Raw genomic sequence first — 23,266 nt, forward strand, 5'->3', positions numbered from 1 at the left:
TTCTGGATTTCCTGAGGGTGTATCTGTCCCAAGCCTCTCTTCTACCTTCGGGTTACTTCCAGCAGTTATTCATGTTTCCTGGCTTGTTGTTTCACCATTCCAATTTTTGTCTTTGCTTTCTCTGGCCTTCTCTGAAACTTTAAGTATGTCACCTCCGCTTCTTATAACAATAACAATCTTTGAACTTAAGGTCAATTGTTATTCATTTTGATCTACTTTAAAATGAAATTAACACTGGTAAACACCTAAGAAAGGTGTTCATTGCTCCTTATTGGAATTAAGAATTGGCAGGCCATTCAAGGTACATTTGTTAGTTTAACAAAAGTTCTTTAGCTAAATAAATATCACAGGATTTCTCATAGAAAATAGGTATCTTATCAAAGAGAATGCTTGTTTAATCAAATAAAGTCTTCATGTCTGGACTAAATAAATATTATGTCACGAAAATTATGAACTAACTTATCTTGATGAATCTATTTCTTGCTAGGATCAGGCATGAGGTAATCTAATAAAGTTGACCTTCAGTGGACCTGGGGTTATGGCTCAGTGGTAGAGCACTCCCCTCGCATGTGCAAGGCTCTGGGTTTGATCCTCAGCACCACATAAAAATAAATGAAATAAAATAATGTTCTTGTGTCTAACTACAATATATATATATATATATATATATATATATATATATATATATATATATATATAAATAACATTTACAACCCAGGTTCTCACTGTAAAGTGGGATGAGAGATACCTAAAGTATAAAGTTAAACTTCAGTGGAAGATAAAATATTAAAATTTCTAATTCAATATATGAAAATCTAGGGTTTATTTTTAAATCTCTATGACCTTCTTATAAGTCTTCTAATTTTACCATAAATACTAAAAGAAAAAAACCTTTAATTATCTGATTTAAGCAAATTATATTATCCATTATTAAGAGATGCTAGAATATTATTTACTCAATAGTATGTTTTACTCTTACATAGAACATTTAGTCAAGTGGAACACTGTGATGTCTGTCATTTAATGACAGGATACAATACATGATTGTTAACATATAAGGAACTATTTAGTTATAATAACATACTGCATACAACTATAGGTGAAAAATGCACTGTAAACTGGCATGATGGTCCATGCTTGCATACAAGTAAATTGGGAAGGTGAGAAGTTTTAGAAGTTTAAATTCAGCCTCACCAACTGAGTGTTGTTTCAAGCAACTTAGCAAGACCAGTCTCAAAATTTGAAAAAGTGGGGAGAGGGCTTAGGAATGTGGCCCAGTATTTAAAAATCCCTAAATTTAAACTTCAGTACAAAAAAGTAAAGTTTAAAACGTTAAAATTCAGTATAAAATATCAAAAATAGCTTTTTTAAAATTTGTTATGATTTACTTTTTTAGAGAGAGAGAGAGAATTTTTTAATATTTATTTTAGATTGTTATTTCTACCAAATAACTGGATAATGTTTAATAAATTTAAGAAAAAGTTAAAGTTAACTACTCATTTTCTATATTTAAATTAGTTCTTTCACTGATCCTCATATACATCAAGGTGTAATGTATAGGTAATGACTTTACTATACTCTCACATTTGTCAAGGTGTTTATTGTAAATGTTTTGTTGTTATATAAGGCATTCATTTTGGACAAAATATGTTCAATGTTCACTCTGGTATGCATTTGAAAATGTTCAATGAATTGAAAATTTGAATAAGTTTTGGAAATATTATTTAACTATTTAGGATTTCTGGGCACAATGAATTCTCCAAAAATCTGTAGTGTTTAAGAAACATGTGGCTTTGAAACATTTTTTTATCCAATTTGTATTCTCTCTAACCAATATGTTTCCTCAGATGCTGAGTATTGGTGAATCAATTATGGAGGCATTGTCACATTGTCAATTTTCACATTTCAAAAATTTCTCTCTGCTGTGATGATAGTGGAGAGGATTAAATGTTGACCCATCCTTAAAAAAGTGGTACAAAGGTCTTATTTGTAGAGCTTCTCTCCAGTGTGTTTTCTTGAATGTCTAGTAATGTGTGATATATAATTAAAAATGTTTCTACATTCTCTACATTTGTAGTCTTCTTTGCAGAATAAATAGCTTAGTAGTGGTGAAAAGGTTTTGATTTCTTATTAAAAGCTTTGCTACATTGTTTCCATTTGAAGGGGTTCTTTCTGTATAAATTTTGTGGTTAATAAGGTTTGATTTTTCTTTAAAAGCATTATCACTTTCTTCATATTTTTAAGGTCTCTCACCAGAGTGTCTTCTGCTGTGGTAAATAAAGTTTTATTTTTGATTAAAAGCATAGACACATTATTTACATTTGGAGGGCTACTCTCCAGTGTGAGTTCTCCTGTGGCAAGGAAGACTTATTTTTGACTAAAAGCTTTGCCACATTCTTTACATTTGTAGGCCTTCTCTCTAGTTTGAGTTCAGTTGTGGCAAATAAGGCAGGATTTTTGATTAAAAGCTTTGCCACATTTTTTACTTTTGTAGGGCTTCTCTCCAGTGTGACCTCTATTGTGGCAAATAAGGCCTGCTTTTTGACTAAAAGCTTTTTCCACATTCTTTACATTTGTAGGGTTTCTCTTCAGTGTGAGTTCTTCTGTGGCGAATAAGGTGTGTTTTTTGACTAAAAGCTTTTCCACATTCTTTACATTTATAGGGCTTCTCTCCAGTGTGAGTTCTGCTGTGGTAAACAAGGTGAATTTTTTGAGTAAAAGCTTTGCCACATTCATTACATTTGTAGGGCTTCTCTCCCGTGTGAGTTCTGCTGTGACAAATAAGATTTGATATTTGATTAAAAACTTTGTCACATACTTTGCATTTGTAGGCCTTCTCTTCAGTGTGAGTTCTATTGTGACAAATAAGGCTTGTTTTTTGACTAAAAGTTTTGCCACATTCTTTACATTTGTAGGCCTTCTCTCTAGTGTGAGTTCCGTTGTGGCAAATAAGGCCAGATTTTTGATTAAAAGCTTTGCCACACTCTTTACATTTGTAGAGCTTCTCTCCAGTGTGAGTTCTATTGTGGTAAATGAGGCCTGTTTTTTGACTAAAAGCTTTTCCACATTCCTTACATTTGTAGGGCTTCTCTCCAGTGTGAGTTCTGCTATGGCGAATAAGGCCAGTTTTTTGACTAAAAGCTTTTCCACATTCTTTACATTTATAGGGCTTCTCTCCAGTGTGAGTTCTGTTGTGGTGAATAAGGTGTGTTTTTTGAGTAAAAGCTTTCCCACATTCATTGCATTTGTAGGGCTTCTCTCCTGTGTGAGTTCTGCTATGGCAAATAAGGTGTGATATTTGAGTAAAAACTTTGTCACATACTTTGCATTTGTAGGCCTTCTCTTCAGTGTGAGTTCTTTTGTGACAAATAAGGCTTGTTTTGTGGCTGAAAGCTTTGCCACACTCTTTACATTTGTAGGCCTTCTCTCCAGTGTGAGTTCCGTTGTGGCAAATAAGGCTGGCTTTTTCACTAAAAGCTTTTCCACATTCTTTACATTTATAGGGCTTCACTCCAGTATGAGTTCTGTTGTGGCAAATAAGCCCTGCTTTTTTATTAAAAGCTTTTCCACATTCTTTACATTTGTAGGGCTTCTCTCCAGTGTGAGTTCTGTTGTGGCAAATAAGGTGTGTTTTTTGACTAAAAGCTTTTTCACATTCTTTACATTTGTAGGGCTTCTCTCCAGTGTGAGTTCTATTGTGACAAATAAGGTGTGTTTTTTGACTAAAAGCTTTTTCACATTCTTTACATTTGTAGGGCTTCTCTCCAGTGTGAGTTCTGTTGTGGCAAATAAGGGTTGATATTTGAGTAAAAGCTTTACCACATACTTTACATTTGTAGGTCTTCTTTTCAGTATGAATTCTGCTTTGCTTAATAAAGATTGATTTTTCTTTAAAAACTTTATCACATTCTGCCCATTGGTAGAACATCTCTCCAGCATGGGTTCTTCTGTGGTAAATAAGACTTTTTTTTGTACTAAAAGCTTTGCCACATTGTTTATATTTGTAGGGCTTCTCTCCAGTATAAATTCTTTGGAGGTGAACAAGGCCTGATTTTTCATACAATTCCTGATGGTTACTCTCACTTATAGTTTTCCATATTTTCTTTTCTTGTAAATAGTCAAGATGAAAATGTCTGTATTTCCCACTTATCACTTTGTGAAATATATGTTTTATGCTCTTTTCTGGTGAATATTCTTCGGTGTGATGAGGAGTCATGGCTGAAGTAAACAAAAACATTTAAAAAATTACATACTAGACTGGGATAAATATATTTGCATACACAACATGAAGATAAGGTAAAATAAGTACATCAGGAGTGTAGCAGATTAGTAAATCCAAAGTTATCATTAATCCAGAAATCTGTCAGTTCAATAAAAATGTATAGAAAAAAAATTACCTTGCGAATATTACTCAAATTTTTGAAGAGACCACAGTATCCAAGAGTAAGTAGAGGAATACAATAGAGAGAGGGAAAGTATGTTACTTTTATCATCCACAGACTTTTGTCCTCCATAAGGTAGCATTCTGTATTGAGTAAATATCTACCAGTTACCGTCACTCTCAGGAGAATAAGGAAAATGTAAAACATATATAAACATCTGTGGCTTTTTTAAAGAGTGTCTGAAAACTGGTTTTTATCTACCATGACATAGAGACATAAAAATAACTGATAGATTTTGGGTGATAATACCATAAATATTCAACAAGGATAGAGTGGTTATGGACTCTTAAAAAGAAATATGAACAAAAATTTTATTAACAAATATACACACATATGTCTATAAAATTTTCCCTAAAAACATATTTAAAAGACTATAAAAACCTTGCATAGCCTATGGCCATAATATTTGAATGAAATAAAAAAATGGCAATCAACAATAATAAATTAATTTTTATAGTTTGAAATTTGTGTGATATGATGATTTCTTTTAATGAAAATACAACGTTATGTATTTACTACATATATTATGGTATCCTATACTATTTATACAAGGTAAAATGACTAAAATGATTCAACACATGCATTATTTTATATAATTATCAGTTTTGCACTTAAAAGCTATTGTATTCCTTCTATTAGTATTTAGGAAAAACATAATACACACTACACTCACCATGTGGTATATAAAGCTATTGACCCTCTTATGCCCACTAAAATAAAAAATATGGAGATTTTGACTAACAATGTCAGCCCTACACAAAACACAGTCCCTGGTGAGTAAAATTTTACTGATTAAATTTTTGACTTCTGCATGTGAATCAAAAGCTCCTGCAACTGACTCTATGCCTGCCATATTTTACTTAATGCAAAGTCCTGCATATATAACTTATAACACTTTGACAAAATATTTTATATAACTAAATAATAATAGTATATAAGTATAATATTTATACTCATTTAATCATTGATAGGCACATATATTCAGTCCCTGTCTTAAATATTAAAAACAATGTTTGCACTGAACACAAAAGCAGAGGTATCTCTTCAATTGGCTGATTTAATTGTTCATGGATACATATTTAGTGCTGGCATTTCTGGATCTTTAGGTCATCCAACTTTAAATTTTTTTTTATGTGTGGTGCTTGGGATTAAGCCTCAGTCCATAGACAGCTTGTTTGATTACTCTTTGCCCAAAGTATGCCAGAAGATCATAATAAACAGAAGGGGTACAAAAAATTGCCTCAGGACATAACCACAAGGAAGAGGGGAGGAGAGAGCATTTCTTACCACAGACAAAATATAAATTCCAAAATCATGCCCTCAATGACCCCCCTTCTCTAGCCACATCTTAAATGCCTACAATTACTACCCAGCTAATCCCTATTAAAATATTAATATTAATTATTAATTAATATTAATTTTATTAATATTATTAATTAATATTAATTAATCCCTATTACAATATTAATATTAATATTAATGCACTAATTATGTTAAAAATCTCATATCCCAATCTTTTCAAATATAAACTTTCTTGCATTCTGTCATGCATGAGTTTTTGGGGAACACCTCACATCTAAATCATAACACTGTTTTTGTCAAGGTATTCTTTCTGCCTCATTATACACAGTGAGTTTCTGTGTGTCACAACATACATGCTTCTATGTGGACTTTTAATTGTAATTATCTACTCTGACTTTTTTATTCTCCTAAGGAGATTTATATTATTATAATTATCCAGTTCCTGGCTGATTGAATGTATCTTACCCAGAATTACTCTCATTTTCCAAAAAGTACACAAAATTACCTGGTTGAATATATGTGCTGCTTCGCAGCTCTTCATGAAGAACATTTTTTTCCCATCAGTATATTCAAGAAACACAGTCTGGCAGATAATCATCATGCAATAAATCTATTTTAAATTGTACATTGGCATAAATTTAGAGGATTCATCTTGGGTTACCATGGGTCTTGAAAGAATCATGAATATTTATATGCAGACATTCATGAGAGCTTATTAGGTCTGTGTAGTACAACTTAGCCCTGAGGTAAGAACCAAGATGCACAATTTAACAAAAGAAGTGAAAGATCTTTACAATGAAACTTCACAACTAAAGAAAGAAATTAAAGAAGAACTTCAAAGATGGGAAGACTTCCCATGCTTCTGCATAGGCAAAATTCGCATTGTCAAAATGGCCATACTACTAAATATATTATAACATAATTGATGAATTTCCTATTAAAATCTTAATGACATTCTTCATAGAAACAGCAACTATAAAATTCATTTGGAGCCTGGAGATGTAGCTTAATGGTAGAGTGCTTGCCTAGTGCATGTGAGGCCCTCTGTTCAATCCACATTACCACATTAAAAATAAATGAATAAAATAAAGCTATAAAAAGTTACTTCATTTTTTTTTTATTTGGAAAAATAAGAGACCTAGAATGGCCAAAACAATCTTTAGCAAGAAAAGTGAAGCTAGGGCTGGAGATGTGGCTCAAGTGGTGCTCACTTGGCATGCATGATGCACTGGGTTCTATCCTCAGCACCACATAAAAAAATAAAATAAAGATATTGTGACCACTTAAAAGACTAAAATATATATATATTTTTTAAATTATATATATATATATATATATATAAAAGAAAAGTGAAGCAGAAGGCATCTCAAAACCAGACCTTAAAATTATACTACAGGGCCATAGTAACAAACACCAGAATGGCACTGGCAGCAAAACAGATACATACAAAGAATAGAAGACACAGAGAAAAATCCACATAAATACAGTTACCTTATACTGGACAAAGGTGTTAGAAACGTACATTGGACAAAAGATAACCTCTTCAACAAATGGTACTGGGAAAACTGAAAATCCATATGTAGCAAAATGAATTTAACCTCTATCTCTCACCCTGCACAAAAATCAACTCAAAGTGGATCAAAGACATAGGCACTAGAACACAGTGTCTAATAGGAAAAAAAAGTAGTCCCAGATCTACATCCTGTCAGCTTAGGAACTAACTTCTTATCAAGACTCCTAAAGCACAAGAAATATTATCAAGAATCAGTAAATGAGATGGAATCAAACTAAAAATATTTATTTCATAGCAAAGGAGAAAAGAACATGAACAGAATGATGACACAATGGGAGAAAATATATCCACTTGAAACTCTGGTATAGCACTAATCTCCAGGATATATAAAGAACTCAAAAAACTTAACACCAAAAAACTATATAATCCAGTCATTAAAACGACTAAGGAGCTGAACAAGACACTTCACAGAAGAAGAAATACAATTAATCAACAAATATATAAATATATGTACAATATCTTTATCAATTAAAGAAATGCAAATCAAAAATACACTGAGATTTCATCTCACCCCAGTCAGAATGGCAATTTTTAGGAATACAAGCAACAATAAATTTGGCAAAGATGTGCGGTAAAAGGTACACTCATACATTGCTGGTGCAATGCAAACTTTGGAAAGTTATATGGAGATTCGTCAAAAAAACGTGGAATGAACCATCATTTTACCCAATTATTGCCCTTCTTGGTATGTACTCAAAGAACTTAAAATCAGCATTAACAATGACAGAACCACATCAATGTATACAGCAGCTCAACTAATTGAGGTGTTCTTCAACAGATGAATAGATAAAAAAAATTGTGAGATTCAATACCCACACAAACCCATTAAATTATATTCATGCCCTGGATGATTTGACCATTCCCCAAATTCAGGGTTTCCACCTTTAGCTAAATCATTGTGACATCAAAAATTATTGTTATTAGATGAATTCTAGATAGGGAAGACGGGTGGGAGGGAAAAGGAGGGGGCAGGAGATTAGCAAGGATGGTAAAATGTGATGGACATCATTATCCAAAGTACATGTATGAAGACTTGAATTGGGTGTCAACATACTTTATATAAAAACAGATATATGAATGTTTGTGGTTTATATGTGTAATAAGAATTATAAAGCAAAAAAGTACATGTACAGAGGCATGAATTGGTATGAACATACGTTACATACAAAGATATGAAAAATTATGCTCTATATGTGTAATAAGAATTCTACTGCATTCTGCTGTCATGTATTTAAAAAAATAAAATTAAAAAAAATTCTTATACTGGAAAAACTTGAGCTGCAAGGCCAGAAACTTATGGTATAAATTATAATCAGACTTAGATAAATGGAAAATGCACAGATGTATTTCTTCCATATGAAGTTTCTGAAAAGGAGTAAGAAAAACAATTACAGAGTATTCCAAAGGACATACTTATGACTGTCAATGTCAAAGTCCTTCTCTTGCCTCAGAACCCTTGATGGTCTTGTTCCTATCAAAATGTATAATTTTCCTGGGGGTGTATTCAACATACATAGCTACTTTTGCTAGTGTATACTCACCAAAATAGTTTCATGTTAGACAATTAAGTTCCTTGGTGAGTGGAATATTCCTTGCTCATAATTTCTGTCAATTTCTTAAAAACACACAGAACCAATCTGATATATCTATTCTCTGCCACACGTTAACAAGAAGTTTTCTGTCCCTCAGTACATTTAGGGAAGTTAATATAACAAATAACAGACATGTAAGGAACATTTTTAATATTGTGGATTGGCAAGAATGCAGAGAACTCAGTTCAGGATACTATATAAACTGACATACACATGAATACATAACAGTTTACTCATCTGTTTAGAGCACATGAGCTAATGTATGTGTATCCTGCTATTGAACAAAATATCCTTAAGTGAAGCATTATTGTGTGGCACATTAATATATATCAGATAATCTAATAGTCTGTTGTTAAGAAAATTATTATACATTCAACATTAGGCTTGGGAGAATAGTTTCTGCTGACTACTATAAAGTCTTGTAGATTTTTGAAATTTGATAAGAATACCATTCAAACTTCTGGTTTGGCATTAAATAATATGCATTATCAAATCATGTTTATTAATTATTATTCTTGCTTATCATTTGGTTTAATCTGGTCTGGAGTAAACCACTTTCAAACTTCCAATTGTTCTCTTGATCTACTCATGTAGCATGAGCTTAATCTCCAACTAACACATTGTGACAATCTAAGTGAAAAATTTTGTGTGAGGGGTGTTTATTAAATACATGTTCAAAGGTTTCTTTCTGAGGAAGGATGACAGCTAATCCTCTATGTTCTGCCATAAGAGTTGAACAAAATATAGATGTTCATAAGAAAAGCCGTTCAGAAAATGCATAAAACTACTTAGGCACCATGAGTCTCTTATTGCTTTGATTGTTGAGACTGTTCTAAAATTCTGAGCAAAGGGACAAATTTTCAATAGGCCTTTCTAAGGATAGGTATTATGGGGAAGCCTAATATTATCTTTCTTCTTCACAGGAAGTGTACAGCATTGTTACAACATATAAAAAAAAAGTTAGGGATGACCAAGGAGTACATCTTACTCCCTGTACTTACCAATAAGAATGGTGTGCTCTGCTGTTGCTTTTCTGAGTAGTTTAGTTCTAGTATTGAAATGCTGGAGTATGACAAACTGCACACAGTATAAGTTTCGATGACCAAATTATAGAATACACACACACACACATACACACACACACACACACACACACACACACACATATATATGTATTAGAGAGAGAAAGAGAGAGATTTAGAGATAGATAGATAGATCTATCTTGGACATTTTGAGTATATATTCTACTTATAAGTTTTGATGACCAAATAATAGAATACACACACACACACACAAACATACACACATATATGTATGTATGTGTGTGTGTGAGAGAAACTTAGAGATTTTATATATATATATATATATCTTGGACATTTTGAGTATATATTCTACTTATATAAAACTCACACAGCCTCTACTACATATTTGTGCAATGCTTTAAAATTCAGAGACCAAAAAGGAAATGTCTATTAACTTCATTCTGGAGGATTAGACTTTGCTGGATCCTGCCCAATAAAATCCACGCAGAGATGTGATGCAGGAAGTCTTCAGAAACCTTGGTAAGATTAGCATTTGTGTGTGTGTGTGTGTGTTAGTGCACGCATTTACACACACATGTGTGAGCACTAGGGATTGAACCCAGGGCCTTGGGCATGTGAGGCAAACATTCAACAAATTGATCTGTATCCCCAGTCTAGAATAACATTTATTTACAAAATCAAATACTTTAGGAAATATATCCAGCTTGATGTCATTGTCTAGTGCATCAAATTCCCCTGTGGAATAAAGCCGACCTTTTATGGACTAAGACCTCTTAAACTATGAGCTCTCAAATAAATGTTTCTCCTCTACAATTGTTCTGGTGGGGCCTTTTAGCACAGTAGGGGAAAAGCTGACTAAAACAAAAATTGGCACTGAGAGGTGGGGTCATTGCTGTGATTAACCTGACTATGTGGTTCAGAAGATTTTTGAGCTTGTGGAATTGGTGGGAGGAATTTTGAGAAGCTTAGCAATGCATGCTGGAAATGCTTTAGGTTCTTGTAAGTGGAGCTTAAAGGCAAATTCTGGTGGGAGCTAATAAGACCAGAATGCCAATAAGACCACAGTCAGTGAAGACAGTGCTCAAGAGGGTTCAGGAAAGGAGGGCTGTAGTACATTGCTATTACTTTTGTAGGAGCTCTCAATGCAAGATTTTCTTGAGCCTCAGAGAAGACTTTGGATTTGAACTCTGAGCAATCATGGAACTGTTGAGATTGTGGAGACTTGTGGAAAGGGATAAAATGTATTTTGCATTATGTCATGGTTTTAAGCTCTTGGGGGCCAGGAGTGGAATGCTTTGGTTTGGATGTGATGTGTCCCCCAAAAAATCACATGTGAGACAATACAAGAAGGTTCAGAAATGAAATGATTTGGTTTTAAGAATCTTAGCCCAGTGATTTAATCCTCTGATAGGGATTAACTGAGTGGTACCTGAAGTGGTATGGTACAACTGGAGGAGGTAGAAATTGGGGAATGGCTTTGGCTATATAGATTTTTCTATCTGCTTTTTGATCATCATGATGTAAGCTGCTTTGCTCTACCACACTCTCCCACCATGATGTTTAGCCTCACCTCAAGCCTCATGGAATGGAGCCAGCCTTCTATGGACCAAGACCTCTGAAACCATGAACCCTGAAATAAACTTGCCTCTTCCATGATTGGACTGGATGGGTCCTTTAGTCACAGTAGTGAAAAATCTAACTAAAACAAGGTCATACTTTTTAAGTAATCTAGGTATATTGTAAGAATTTAATTAGGTGAATATAAATGTTTACAAGTTACATAATTAACTTACCCTTGTGTTACAACAAGTAATTGAAACTTATATAAGTTATTTCTGTGTTAAAATACCGAGTTTTAATTGTTAAAAATGAAGATAAAATCACCTAATATTGACTTTTTAAAATTTTTATAAAAATATATTTTATTTTATTATTACAATAGACAATGAAATGACACCTTATAAATTTCTGAGCCTTGTAGGATTGTAGCTGTAACACTTAATTGCTAGTGTGAGTATAGATTAATGTCACTTCACTGCTGTTTGAACTATAACTTTTTAAGCATGGCTTCTTTGAAATATGGCTTCTAGGAATGTAAGCTTGCAGATATCTTGAGAAATTCCTCCACGTGGTAATGACTACTTCCAGATATCACTTGCAGATTTTTCTCTGCCTTTGTTCTGCTGCTGTAAACTGTTTATTGCAGGAACGTCCACTCATGGTTTTTGGTCATGAATTCAAACCCACCAATGTTGTAATGGTTAAGAAAGGATATCAATTTTTTCTATAAAAGCCCTATGTAACCTCAGCTTGGGACCCAAAATTTCAGAGCTCATCTGGGTCTTCTGATGTAATAAACCTGAGTTTTCCTACCATCTCAGTTGTGCTTGTGCTCTTGCTGAATGTGATTTCCCCAGCATACATGTTCTCTTTCACATTAAAAAAATTGACCTAATTCATATATTTCTAATATTTCTCTAATTCATATATGTATTCAATTGTTGGTATAAGTCAAATACTTTAAATATTGCCAATTTTATACATTTTCACCATAGAGTTGATGAATCAAAATTTCTTAAGGCATATATAATTTCACATACTAATTATATAAAAAATCACAGGTGTTATGGTAAAACATTTATTAAAGATTTTATTTTAAAACATTTATTAGAAAGATTAACTCATGACTTATGGACAAAAATAGTAAACAGTTTAGCTTTCCATAATGTGGATGAAAAAAAAAATATTAAACAGCCAGGCATGGTGGTCTCAGCAGTTGGCAAGGCACTAAGCAACTCAGTGAGACCCTGTCTATGAATAAAATAGAAAAAACAAAAATAAAATAATAAGACTGGGGATGTGTATTAGTGGTCAAGTGCCCCTGAGTTCAATCCCTGGTACCAAAAATAAATAAATAGAAATAATAATAATAATAATAATAATAATAATAATAATAATAAAGAAAAGAGAAACAATGAGTAGGAGGGAAATTTAAATATATCTCTAAGTATAAAGATGTTTCTGTAATGAAACTTTAGAATTATAAAGTTGACTTTTATATGAGAATGTAGAGATCAACGTAGATGCAAGGAAACATGTAATTTGAAAAGAAAATGAAACACAGGCCTTCAGATATTTCAGAAAGTTTTCGTTGCATCCTACCGCATCATATAACCAGAAATGTATCAGGGAGGAATTCTTTTCATGGTAAGTTCCAGAGGGACCTTCCATAAACCCCTTCACTTGGAATCACCTCTGGAAGGATTTTTCTGCTCACTGATACAGCTGAAACTAGGGTTGAAGTAGATCCAGATGCATGATGTGCAAGTGCTGGATCATGCTGCTCAGGTAGAGTTGGGTTTGGAGGTGCACAGAATTCAAGAGTTTCAAGGCATGGCAGCTTCTGTTTGAATTACAAAGGAAAGCATGGGAGTAAAGAACAAACACTTGCTCCTTCAGGAACCCCACATGGGAAAATTCCTAAAGAGGCTGTAGTGAAGTTACCAGAAAAACATTGCCTTGGTATCAATTTTCTGCACCATGTTTGAAAATCACTGATATTAGCATAAGGCCCTAGATTTCAGCCATTGAAACTAGCAAAGTTCCAAGACTTGAGTTCTCCAAGGACTTGGGAGAGTACACCTCACCAGAATATACACTCGACAGTGGTCATGGGGATTTGGGATTTAATCTCTACCACTCTGACTTTCTTTCTTTCTTGAGACTGGCTCCTTTCTTTCACTTCTTTATTTCTTCATTTTGAAATAGGAATGCTTGTCCTGTATCATCATATTTTAGAAGTATGGAACTTTTTTTTTATAAAATAGGCACAAACATGAAAGAGTATTCCTTAAATCTCAAAAGAGACATGATTAAACTTTTTAAACAAAATCTATCAACCAATAATTTTATATTTGGAAAAATTTGCTTCATATTTCTACATTGAAAAGTTTAGGGTAAGTAAAAAAAAACTCCTTATGAAATGCTAATAGAGCCATCAAGCTTAAATAAAATGGTTAAATAGAGTATCTTAACCCGTATACAGCTAGGCAGGTAAATATACAGTCTGATCTTACAAATAAGTATAAAACAATTCTTATGATGTTGAATGACACTGTAAATATCCATTTTCTATTGCTATAAGAAACACCCAAGAGTGCATAATTTATAATGAAAAAAAAAAGTTAATTTACTCAGAATTTTGGAGGCTGAAAGTCCAAAATCAATGGGTGCCATCAGTCTGATGTGACTACAAACTTTGCTACATATCATATCATAGTGTATGGAATCATGTTGATAACAGAAAGGAGAAAAAAATCATATGGAAAGACATGAAACCAGAGGTGAGAGAGGGGCAAATATATAGTAGGGTGTCTATAGCTATTGATAATGTATTACGCATTCAAAGGAAAGAAAGCATTCTAAATTTTCTCCTCATACAAATAAAAAATATTTGAGGTGACAAACATGATAAAAATACTGTTTTAATTGTATAATACAAGCATGTGTATGTAAGTACATACATGTGGACATGCTCAATTTGGAAGATCAGATGCAAGAGAAACTTAAAGACACTAACTTAACATGAGATACAATTTAATTTAGTGATACTATGGAATGAAGAAAAAAAGGTGAAATTGATAGGCATACAAGAGAAGAAAATACACTTACAAATCAGGGAAACATCAACACCTGAAGTCAACTAGCTGCTATCAAGGTAGATTTTCAGAGCCCTAACTGGGAAGTGCCAGCCACATCATCCTCTCCATGGCCGTGACTTTGAAATCTTCCCAATAAGGATACTTAAATAAAAGATAGAATTCAGAGAACTCTATTCTAAAAACCTGTGTAATCTAGAGATGCCCTCAAGTACACTTCACAGCACTATTAAGATGTTTCATCAAGGATGTGCAAAGGTACATGGACTACGAAAATCTTTCATGTTTTCTTTTCTCTATTTTTATTTTTTCTTGGAATCTATTTTTAATTTTTTTAAATTAAGGTGGTTATTAACTAAATAGAATGGGATATATTTAAACTGATAATGATAAATATGTTTTTTGCTTTTTCTTCACTCCTGGGAAAATGCCTCTAATAAATCAAGGCAATATAATGCAATGTTCCTTCAAACTAAACATCTTATTATGGTTTCTGGAAGTTATAGTAACTCTCTCTGAAATCACATACTTATCATATTTAGAATACATCTGTTTTGATTCTTTATTTGTTCTAATTAGTTACACATCGTAGCAAAATCTGTTTCAATTCATTGTACACAAATAGAGCACAAATTTTCATTTCTTTGTTACAGAATGTAGAGTCGAACCAAATATGTAGTCATACATATACCTAGGGTAATGATGATCATCTCATTCCACCATCGTTCCTGTCTCCATACTCCTCTCCATTTCTCCCTCCCCTTTACCCAAAGTTCTCTCATTCTCACCAGCCAACCCTCAATACAGATCAGCATCCACTTATCACAGAGAATATTTAGCCTTTGGTTTCTTGGGATTGGCTTCTTTAATGCTTGGCTTCTTACATGTAAATCATTTTTTTAAAGTTTCCTGTCCAGGTTGACAAGGAGTAGAGATTAACAAAAAAGGTAGAGAAACATAGCTGTGACAATTATGTAGATGAAAATAATAATCAAGAACCATAAACACTATTTCTGTTTCAAAGGTTCTCAATATTTTTTGCATTATTTTTATTTCTCAATCAATTTAAATTTAATTAATATTCCTGAGGGTTTTATTGACCAAAGGATTAACACATGGTGAAAATACAGGATAAATTTTTTGACCAAGACTCATACATAGTCTAGTGGATTATTTGAATAAGAATTTTGTTTTTGTGTGGTAGCATGTTTTCCTTTGCCTCTAAGACCTGAAAGTAACAACAATAATAATTCAGACCTATTAGGATTAAATTGTATAGCTTTGTGAGCTCATGTCATGCCATGTATCTTATACTCTAAAAAACAAAATAAGCATTACAAATTGTAAGTAGAATATAAGATATCTAAATATAAAAAAATCCAGTGAAATGAATTATGTAGGAGTTTCAATTACTCTATGGATATGAGACTCTTGTGTTACAATCATTATTTTACATGTTATTGGTAGAGTTCCTTCCTTTGTGCCTAAGACCAAACAGGTAGTATCATATTGGGCTCTCGTTCTAAAGTCAATCTAGTCAATCTTCTGAGTTTATTCTTATAGACTTCATGAAAAACTGCACACTTTATTCAGTATTTTTGGTTACCAGACATTCCTATTGCCAGAATGGGCTAGTGCACTACAGAGTACATGGATACCAGTGAAAGCATCAGTGACCCTCCTTGCCACAGAATATGAATTGGTGACTCCTAGTTTCTGGGGTTTTCATAATCCCAGGAGAATTGTGACTCTCCAGACATGCAGTGGCCTCTATATCCTTAATTTCTCCATAACTACAAGGAGTAGAAATGCATGGCAATCTGACTTATACAAATTGTATTCCCCAAATAAGTGAGTTTAAGTTATCGAGAATTAGTAGAGATGTTATATCACTATTTAGTATGCTTTACTGTTATGTAGAATCTTTGGTAAAATGGAATGCCTTGATAGTAACATGATTCAATACATGACAGGGATAAGCAAGCTAACATTCACTTTTATTTAGTAACAAATTCCACAATAACATGGATATACTAAAAATTCATAATTAGCAAGGTATGATGGCAGAGGCCTATTACGCAGTGATCAAGGAGGCTTCAGGAAAGATAGTCGAAGTTTCAAGAGCAGCCTCAGCAACTTACCAAGGCCATAAGGAAATGTGTCTCAAAAAAAAAAAAATTAAAGACTGGGGACATCACTTAATGGCTAAGCTACCATGAATTCTGTCCACACTACAAAAAAGAAAAAAAATAACATTATAAAATCTCAAAAAAAAAATTACAGGTTAAAAATTATAAGGATAGGTCTTCCTCTGATGTAATAGAGCATAAAAAAATAGGTTTACTCCAATTTCCAGAAGTGAAGACACTTAATCATCTTTAACTTATAATTAATTTATTCTCAATCAGAAATGAAATATCTGCAGTATAGTATGAAATCTGTGAGGATTTCATTATTTCTACCACATTAGCTAATGCTATTTATAAATTTTCAGCAAAAGTTAAATGCAATTTCCCATTTTCTATGCTTCAATGCTTTCTCTTACGAATTCTTAAGGAAATCAAAATATAAGAACTTGATAAGACTTTACTTTTAACATTTTTCAAGGTTTTAGTATTTATGGTGAATATTTTCCTGTTATCTATATATAGGCATATATTTTGGAAAAAAATGTCTTCCAAATTTGATAAAGAATGAGGTTTTAGATGAAGAAAGTTTCAATTTAAATATGGGGTTGGATATTTTTAAATTTTTTTTTTTTAGAGTTTCTATGCACTATGAAGTCCCTCGTGTTTAGTAAAGTTTTGGAAATGGAGAAAAATTTGTTTCATTCTTTCCACTTGTACCAACTCACCAGTATGAATTCTCAGGGTTTGAGTAAGATATGAACATCTGTTAAAGATTTTTGTCTTTATTATTTTTATTTATTTTTTAATTAGTAAAGGTAAAATTTCTCTGCTGATTCCTCTGATGTGGTATATGGTTGAACCATTCAAAATGTATTTGAACAATGTTCTCATTTATAGAGCTTATCTCCCCTACAAATTCCTTGATGTTTAATAAGTGATAATCCAATTTTTGCTATATGTGTAGTGCTTCTCTGCAGTATGACATTTCAGGAGTTTGATAATGTTTGAACAACTTCTAAAAGCTTTGCAATCTTCTTTACATTTGTAGGGCTTTTCTGCAGTATGAATTCTCCAGAGATTAATAAAAACTGACTTTTTTTTGCATTATACTCCTTATGACATACATGGCACAATTTTTCGTATCTCTATACAACGTATGTTCTCACCAATTTATGCCAATATACATGTACTTTTAACTTGCATTACAATTCTTAATACACATATATATACCAAAATTTTTCATATCTCCGTTTGTATAAAAGGTATGTTGATACCCAATTCAAGTCTTCATACATGTACTATGTATAGTGATGACAATCATATTCCACCATCCTTGATAATCCCTTCCACCACTCTTCCCTATCTAGAATCTAATCCTCACATGTTCTGCCTCAATAGTCTACTATGAACCACCCCCCTTATATCAGAGAAAACATTCAGCATTTGTTTTTCCTGGGGAGGGGACTGCCTGACTTCACTTAGCATAATCTTCTCCAATGCCATCCATTTACCTGCAAATGCCATGATTTTATTCTTTTTTAATGCTGAGTAATATTCCATTGTAAATAAATGCCACATTTTTTTTAACCATTCATCCCCTGAAGGACATCTAGGTTGGCTCCACAGTTTAGCTGTTGTGAATTCTGCTGCTATAAACACTGAAGTGGCTGTGTCCCTGTAGTATGCAATTTTTATGTCATTTGGGTATAGTCCAAGAAGAGAAACAGCTGGATCAAATTGTGGTTCCATTCCCAGATTTCCAAAGAATCTCCATACTGCTTTCCAAATTGGCTGCATCAATTTTCAGTCCCACCAGCAGTGTATGAGTGTACCTTTTTCCCTAATCCTCACCAACACTTTTTGTTGTCTTCATGATAGGTGCAATTCTGACTGAGGTGAGGTGACATTTCTTATTTTTTTTTTAGTTTGATTTGTATTTCTCTGATTGCTAGAGATGATGAGCATCTTTTCCTATATTTGTTGATTGATTGCATATCCTCTTCCTAGAAGTGTCTCTTCAGGTCCTTGGCCAATTTATCAATGGGTTGTTTTGTTTTGTTCCTTATCTTCCTGAATTCTTTATTATACCCTAGAGATTAATGCTCTATCTGAAGTGTGAGGGGTAAAAATTTTTCCCAGAATGTAGGCTCTCTGTTCACCTCACAGATTGTTTCTTTTGCTGAGAAAAACCTTTTTAGTTTGAATCCATCCCATTTATTGATTCTTAATTTTCATTCTTTTGTTATAGAAGTCTCATTAAGAAAGATGGGGCCTAATCCCACGTGATGAAGATTAGGATTTACTTTTTCTTCTATTAGATGCAGACTCTCTGGTTTAATTCCTAGGTCCTTGTTCCATTATGAGTTAAGTTTTGTGCATAGTGAGAGACAGGGATTCAATTTCATTTTGTTGCATATGGATTTCAAGTTTTCCCAGCACCATTTGTTCAAGATGCTACCATTTGTACAGTGCATTTTTGGCACCTTTGTCTAATATAAGATAATTGTAATTTTGTGGGTTAGTCTCTGTGTCCTCTATTCTGTACCATTGGTCTACCTGCCTGTTTTGGAGCCAGTACTAAGCTATTTTTGTTACTATTGCTCTGTAGTTTAAGTTAAGGTCTGGTATAGCGATACCACCTGCTTATTCTGAGTTTCAGGATTGTGTTTTCTATTTCTATGAGGAATGCCATTGGGATTTTGATCAGAATTGTATTGAACCTTTATAGTGCTTTTGTTAGAATGGTCATTTTGATAACACTAATTCTTCCTATCCATGAGCAAGGAAGATCTTTCCATCTAAGGTCTTCTTCTATTTCTCTGTTTAGGGTTCTGTAGTTTTCATTGTATACATCTTTCACCTCTTTTTTTTTTATTCCCAATTATCTTATTTTATTTGAGGCTATTGTGAATGGGGTAGTTTCCCTCATGTCCTTCTCAAAGGATTTGTCTCTGATATACATGAATGCCTTTTATTTGTGGGTGTTGATTTTATATCCTGATACATTTCTGAATTCACTTACTAGTTCTAGAAGTTTTCTGGTGGAGTTTTTGGGGTCTTCAAGGTATATAATCATGTCATCAGCAAATAGTGCTGGTTTAAGTTCTTTTCCTTTAGTTATTCCTTTAATTTCTTTTGTCTGTCTAATTGCTCTGGTCAGTGTTTCAAGAACTATGTTGAATGGAAGTGGTGAGAGAGGGCAACCTGTCTTCTTCCAGATTTTAGAGGGAATGCCGTCAAATATTCTCCGTTGGAATGACGTTGGCCTGAGGCTTAGCGTAGATAGCCTTTACAAACGTGTTTGAACCTAAAGGGATGTTGAATTTTGTCAAATATTTTTCTGCATCTATAGAGATGTTCATATGATTCTTATCTTTAAGTCTATTGATGTGGTGAATTACACTTATTGATTCCCATATGTTGAACCAACCTTGCATCCCTGGAATGAATCCCACTTGATCATGGTGCACAATCTTTTTGATGTTTTTGTATTCGATTTCAAAGAATTTTATTGAAAATTTTTGCATCTATTTTCATTAGAGATATTGAAAGTCTAATATTTTGTTAAAAGTTCATCCAAATTTTTTTCATTCATAGATCTTCTGTCCAGTATAAATTCTCCTATGGTCAGTAAGCAAGAACCTTTCATTTAAAAAGTTGCCATTTGTGCAGCTTCTCTCCAGTATGAATTATCTGGTGTATGATAAAGCTTGAACAATGCCTAAAAGTTTTACCACATTCTTTACATTTGTAGGAATTCTCTCCAGTATGAATTCTATGATGTTCCACAAGCACTGATCTTTGAAAGATTTGCCACATTCTTTACAGTTGCATGGCTTCTGTCTAGTATGAATTTTCGAGTGTCGAACAAGGTTTGATTTCTCATGAAATGTTTTGCCACATTGTTCACATTTGTAGGGCGTCTCTCCAGTATGCATTCTCTGGTGTTTGAAAATGCTTGTATGATGCCTAAAAGCTTTGCCACATTCTTTACATTTGTAGGGCTTCTCTGCAGTATGAACTCTGTGGTATCCAGTAAGTGCTGATCTTTGGGTAAAAGCCTTGCCACATTCTTTACATTTGTAGGGCTTCTCTCCAGTGTGGATTCTCTGGTGCTTAGTTAATGCTGAATTTTGCTTAAAACCTTTGCCACATTCTTTACATTTGTAGGGCTTCTCTCCAGTATGAATTTTCTGGTGTTGGAAAATGCATGAATATTGCCTAAAAGCCTTGCCACAGTCTTTACATTTGTAGGGATTTTCTCTAGTATGAATTCTATGGTGATTGTTAAGTAGTGATCTTTGACTAAAAACTTTGGCACATTCTTCACATTTGTAGGGTTTCTGGCCATTATGAATTCTCTGGTGTTGGACCAGATTTGATTTCTGACTAAAACATTTGCCACATTATTCACATTTGTAGGGCTTCCTTCCACTATGAGTTCTCAGGTGTTTGATAATGCCAGCATGATGGCTAAAAGCTTTGCAACATTCTTTACGTTTGTAGGGATTCTTTCCAGTATGAATTCTATAGTGTTCAACAAGCACTGATCTATAATTAAAACCTTTGCCACATTCTTTACATTCATATGGTTTCTTTCCAGGATGGATTATCTGGTGTTGAACAAGATTATGTTTTAGATTAAATGTTTTGCCGCACTGTTCACATTTGTAGGGCTTCTCTCCAGTAGGAATCCTCCAGTGTTTGATAAAACTTGAACAGTGGCTGAAAGTTTTGCCACATTCTTTACATTTGTAGGGCTTCTCTCCAGTATGAACTTTCTGGTGTTTATTAAGGTCTGATTTTCGATTAAAACCTTTGCTACATTCTTTACATTTGTAGGGTTTCTTTTCAGTATGAATTTTCTGGTGTTTAGTAAGATCTGATTTTGGATTAAAAGCACTGTTACATTCTTTACATTTGTAGGGCTTCCCTCCAATATGTATTCTGTGATGTTCAGTTAGCAGTAATCTTTCAATTTCTTTACATCTGTATGGATTCTCTCCAGTACGAATTTTCTGGTGTTGAATAAAAAGAGATCTTCGATTAAAAGCTTTGCCACATACTTCACATTTGTAAGTCTTCTCTCTAGAATGATACCTTTGGTTTTGTGTAAGGGTTGAATTTTGTCGTAAGGCTTTGGAACTTTCTTTACATTTCTCGGAGCTCTCATTAACATCATTTTTCTGGGATAGAACAACTGAGCTTTGATTAAAAGCTTGGACACATTCTTTACATTTGCCAAATTTGTCACTGCTATGACATTTCAGGGATTGAGAAATGGTTGAGAAATTGTTAAACTTAAGACTTTCTTTACAATTACAGGGCTTCTCTTTGGCATGGATGCTCTGATGCTTGACAGGGACTAGATCTCTTCTCAGATTTTTCATATTTCCTTTCAGAGAAAATATGTGCTTCCAAAATTGCTGTGGATTTATTCTTAACAACATACAGAGTTCTTCAAAAGTAACAAGCATAAATGGAAGTATTTTCTGAGATATTAATTGTTCTTGATATCTGTTACCAGTAAAATTTTCATTATGAACAGTCACTGATAATTGGTTTTGTTCCTTATAATATGATTTCTGAAATTCACTCTCACTTAAAACTTCTGCTAATATTCTTGGTGGTAAATAGTCAAGGTCACATTTCCCATATCTTCCATTTATTACTTTATTACTTTTTGTAATAAATATATTATGCCCTGCTCTGATGAAAATTCTTCAGTATGATGAGAAGTCATGGCTAAAATAAATATAAATAAAATTGGTATTACTTAATAGACTGAGGTGAATATATTTTGCAAATGTACCATATGAAATTATAGCACTGTCAGGACATCAGCAGGAGAACAGTTTAATAAATGCAAAGCCATCATTACTCCAAAAATACATAAACTAAGTAAAAATGTACAGACAAAATTACATTGTGAGAACTACCAAAACCATAATTAGAGTACATGTTCTTGCAAACATGCCACATGGGCGTTTCTGTTGGAAGGATGGGTGGGCTGCGAAATAAAACCTATGAAACTAAAACCATGAAATACACACAAAAGAGAAGAAATGTTTTACAAAGTTGGTGCAATGACATGTTAAGCCAATCAGAAGGGGGTGGCATCCAACAAAGATAGAGCCTGCACTTGCTGTACTTATAGCAGTATAGATCGAGGGGAATCCATAGGTATAAGATTTCAGTGTGGGAAGATTCTTGTCTCTGTACTTTCTTCTTCACAAAATAATAGGTTATGGGTGAGGGTAGGCAGTTTGTTTCGCTCTTAATGGGTCATGCCCATCTCTGATGCTGTTCTGAACTGTAATGGAGATAGGTAAGAAGCCACATAAGCCACACATTCTCAAACCAGCAGGATTTCTGCTGGGATTTCCAGACACCAGACTTTCCTGCCTAATGGCTTCAACATTGTTTTAGTTCCCACACAGCTCACAGGTGGTTTTCTGTGTATCCCCCGTATATATTTTTTAAATGCAAACAATGGGAAGTTATCTCAGGTTCCTATATCCTTGTTC

General features: G+C 33.4%; 1 protein-coding gene across 1 annotated transcript; it reads right to left on the bottom strand.

The window, feature by feature from the left end:
* Nucleotides 1-1,848: 1,848 nt before the first annotated feature.
* LOC113189194 (uncharacterized) lies at nt 1,849-22,129 on the bottom strand. The gene is given in 5 exon segments (XM_077796471.1): nt 1,849-2,556; nt 2,558-3,860; nt 3,927-4,047; nt 20,450-20,542; nt 20,545-22,129. Coding segments are annotated over 5 exon segments (3,228 nt in total). The 3' UTR covers nt 1,849-2,430.
* Nucleotides 22,130-23,266: the final 1,137 nt, after the last annotated feature.

The sequence above is a fragment of the Urocitellus parryii genome, chromosome 3 (assembly GCF_045843805.1).
Source record: "Urocitellus parryii isolate mUroPar1 chromosome 3, mUroPar1.hap1, whole genome shotgun sequence".
Taxonomy (NCBI): Eukaryota; Metazoa; Chordata; class Mammalia; order Rodentia; family Sciuridae; genus Urocitellus; species Urocitellus parryii.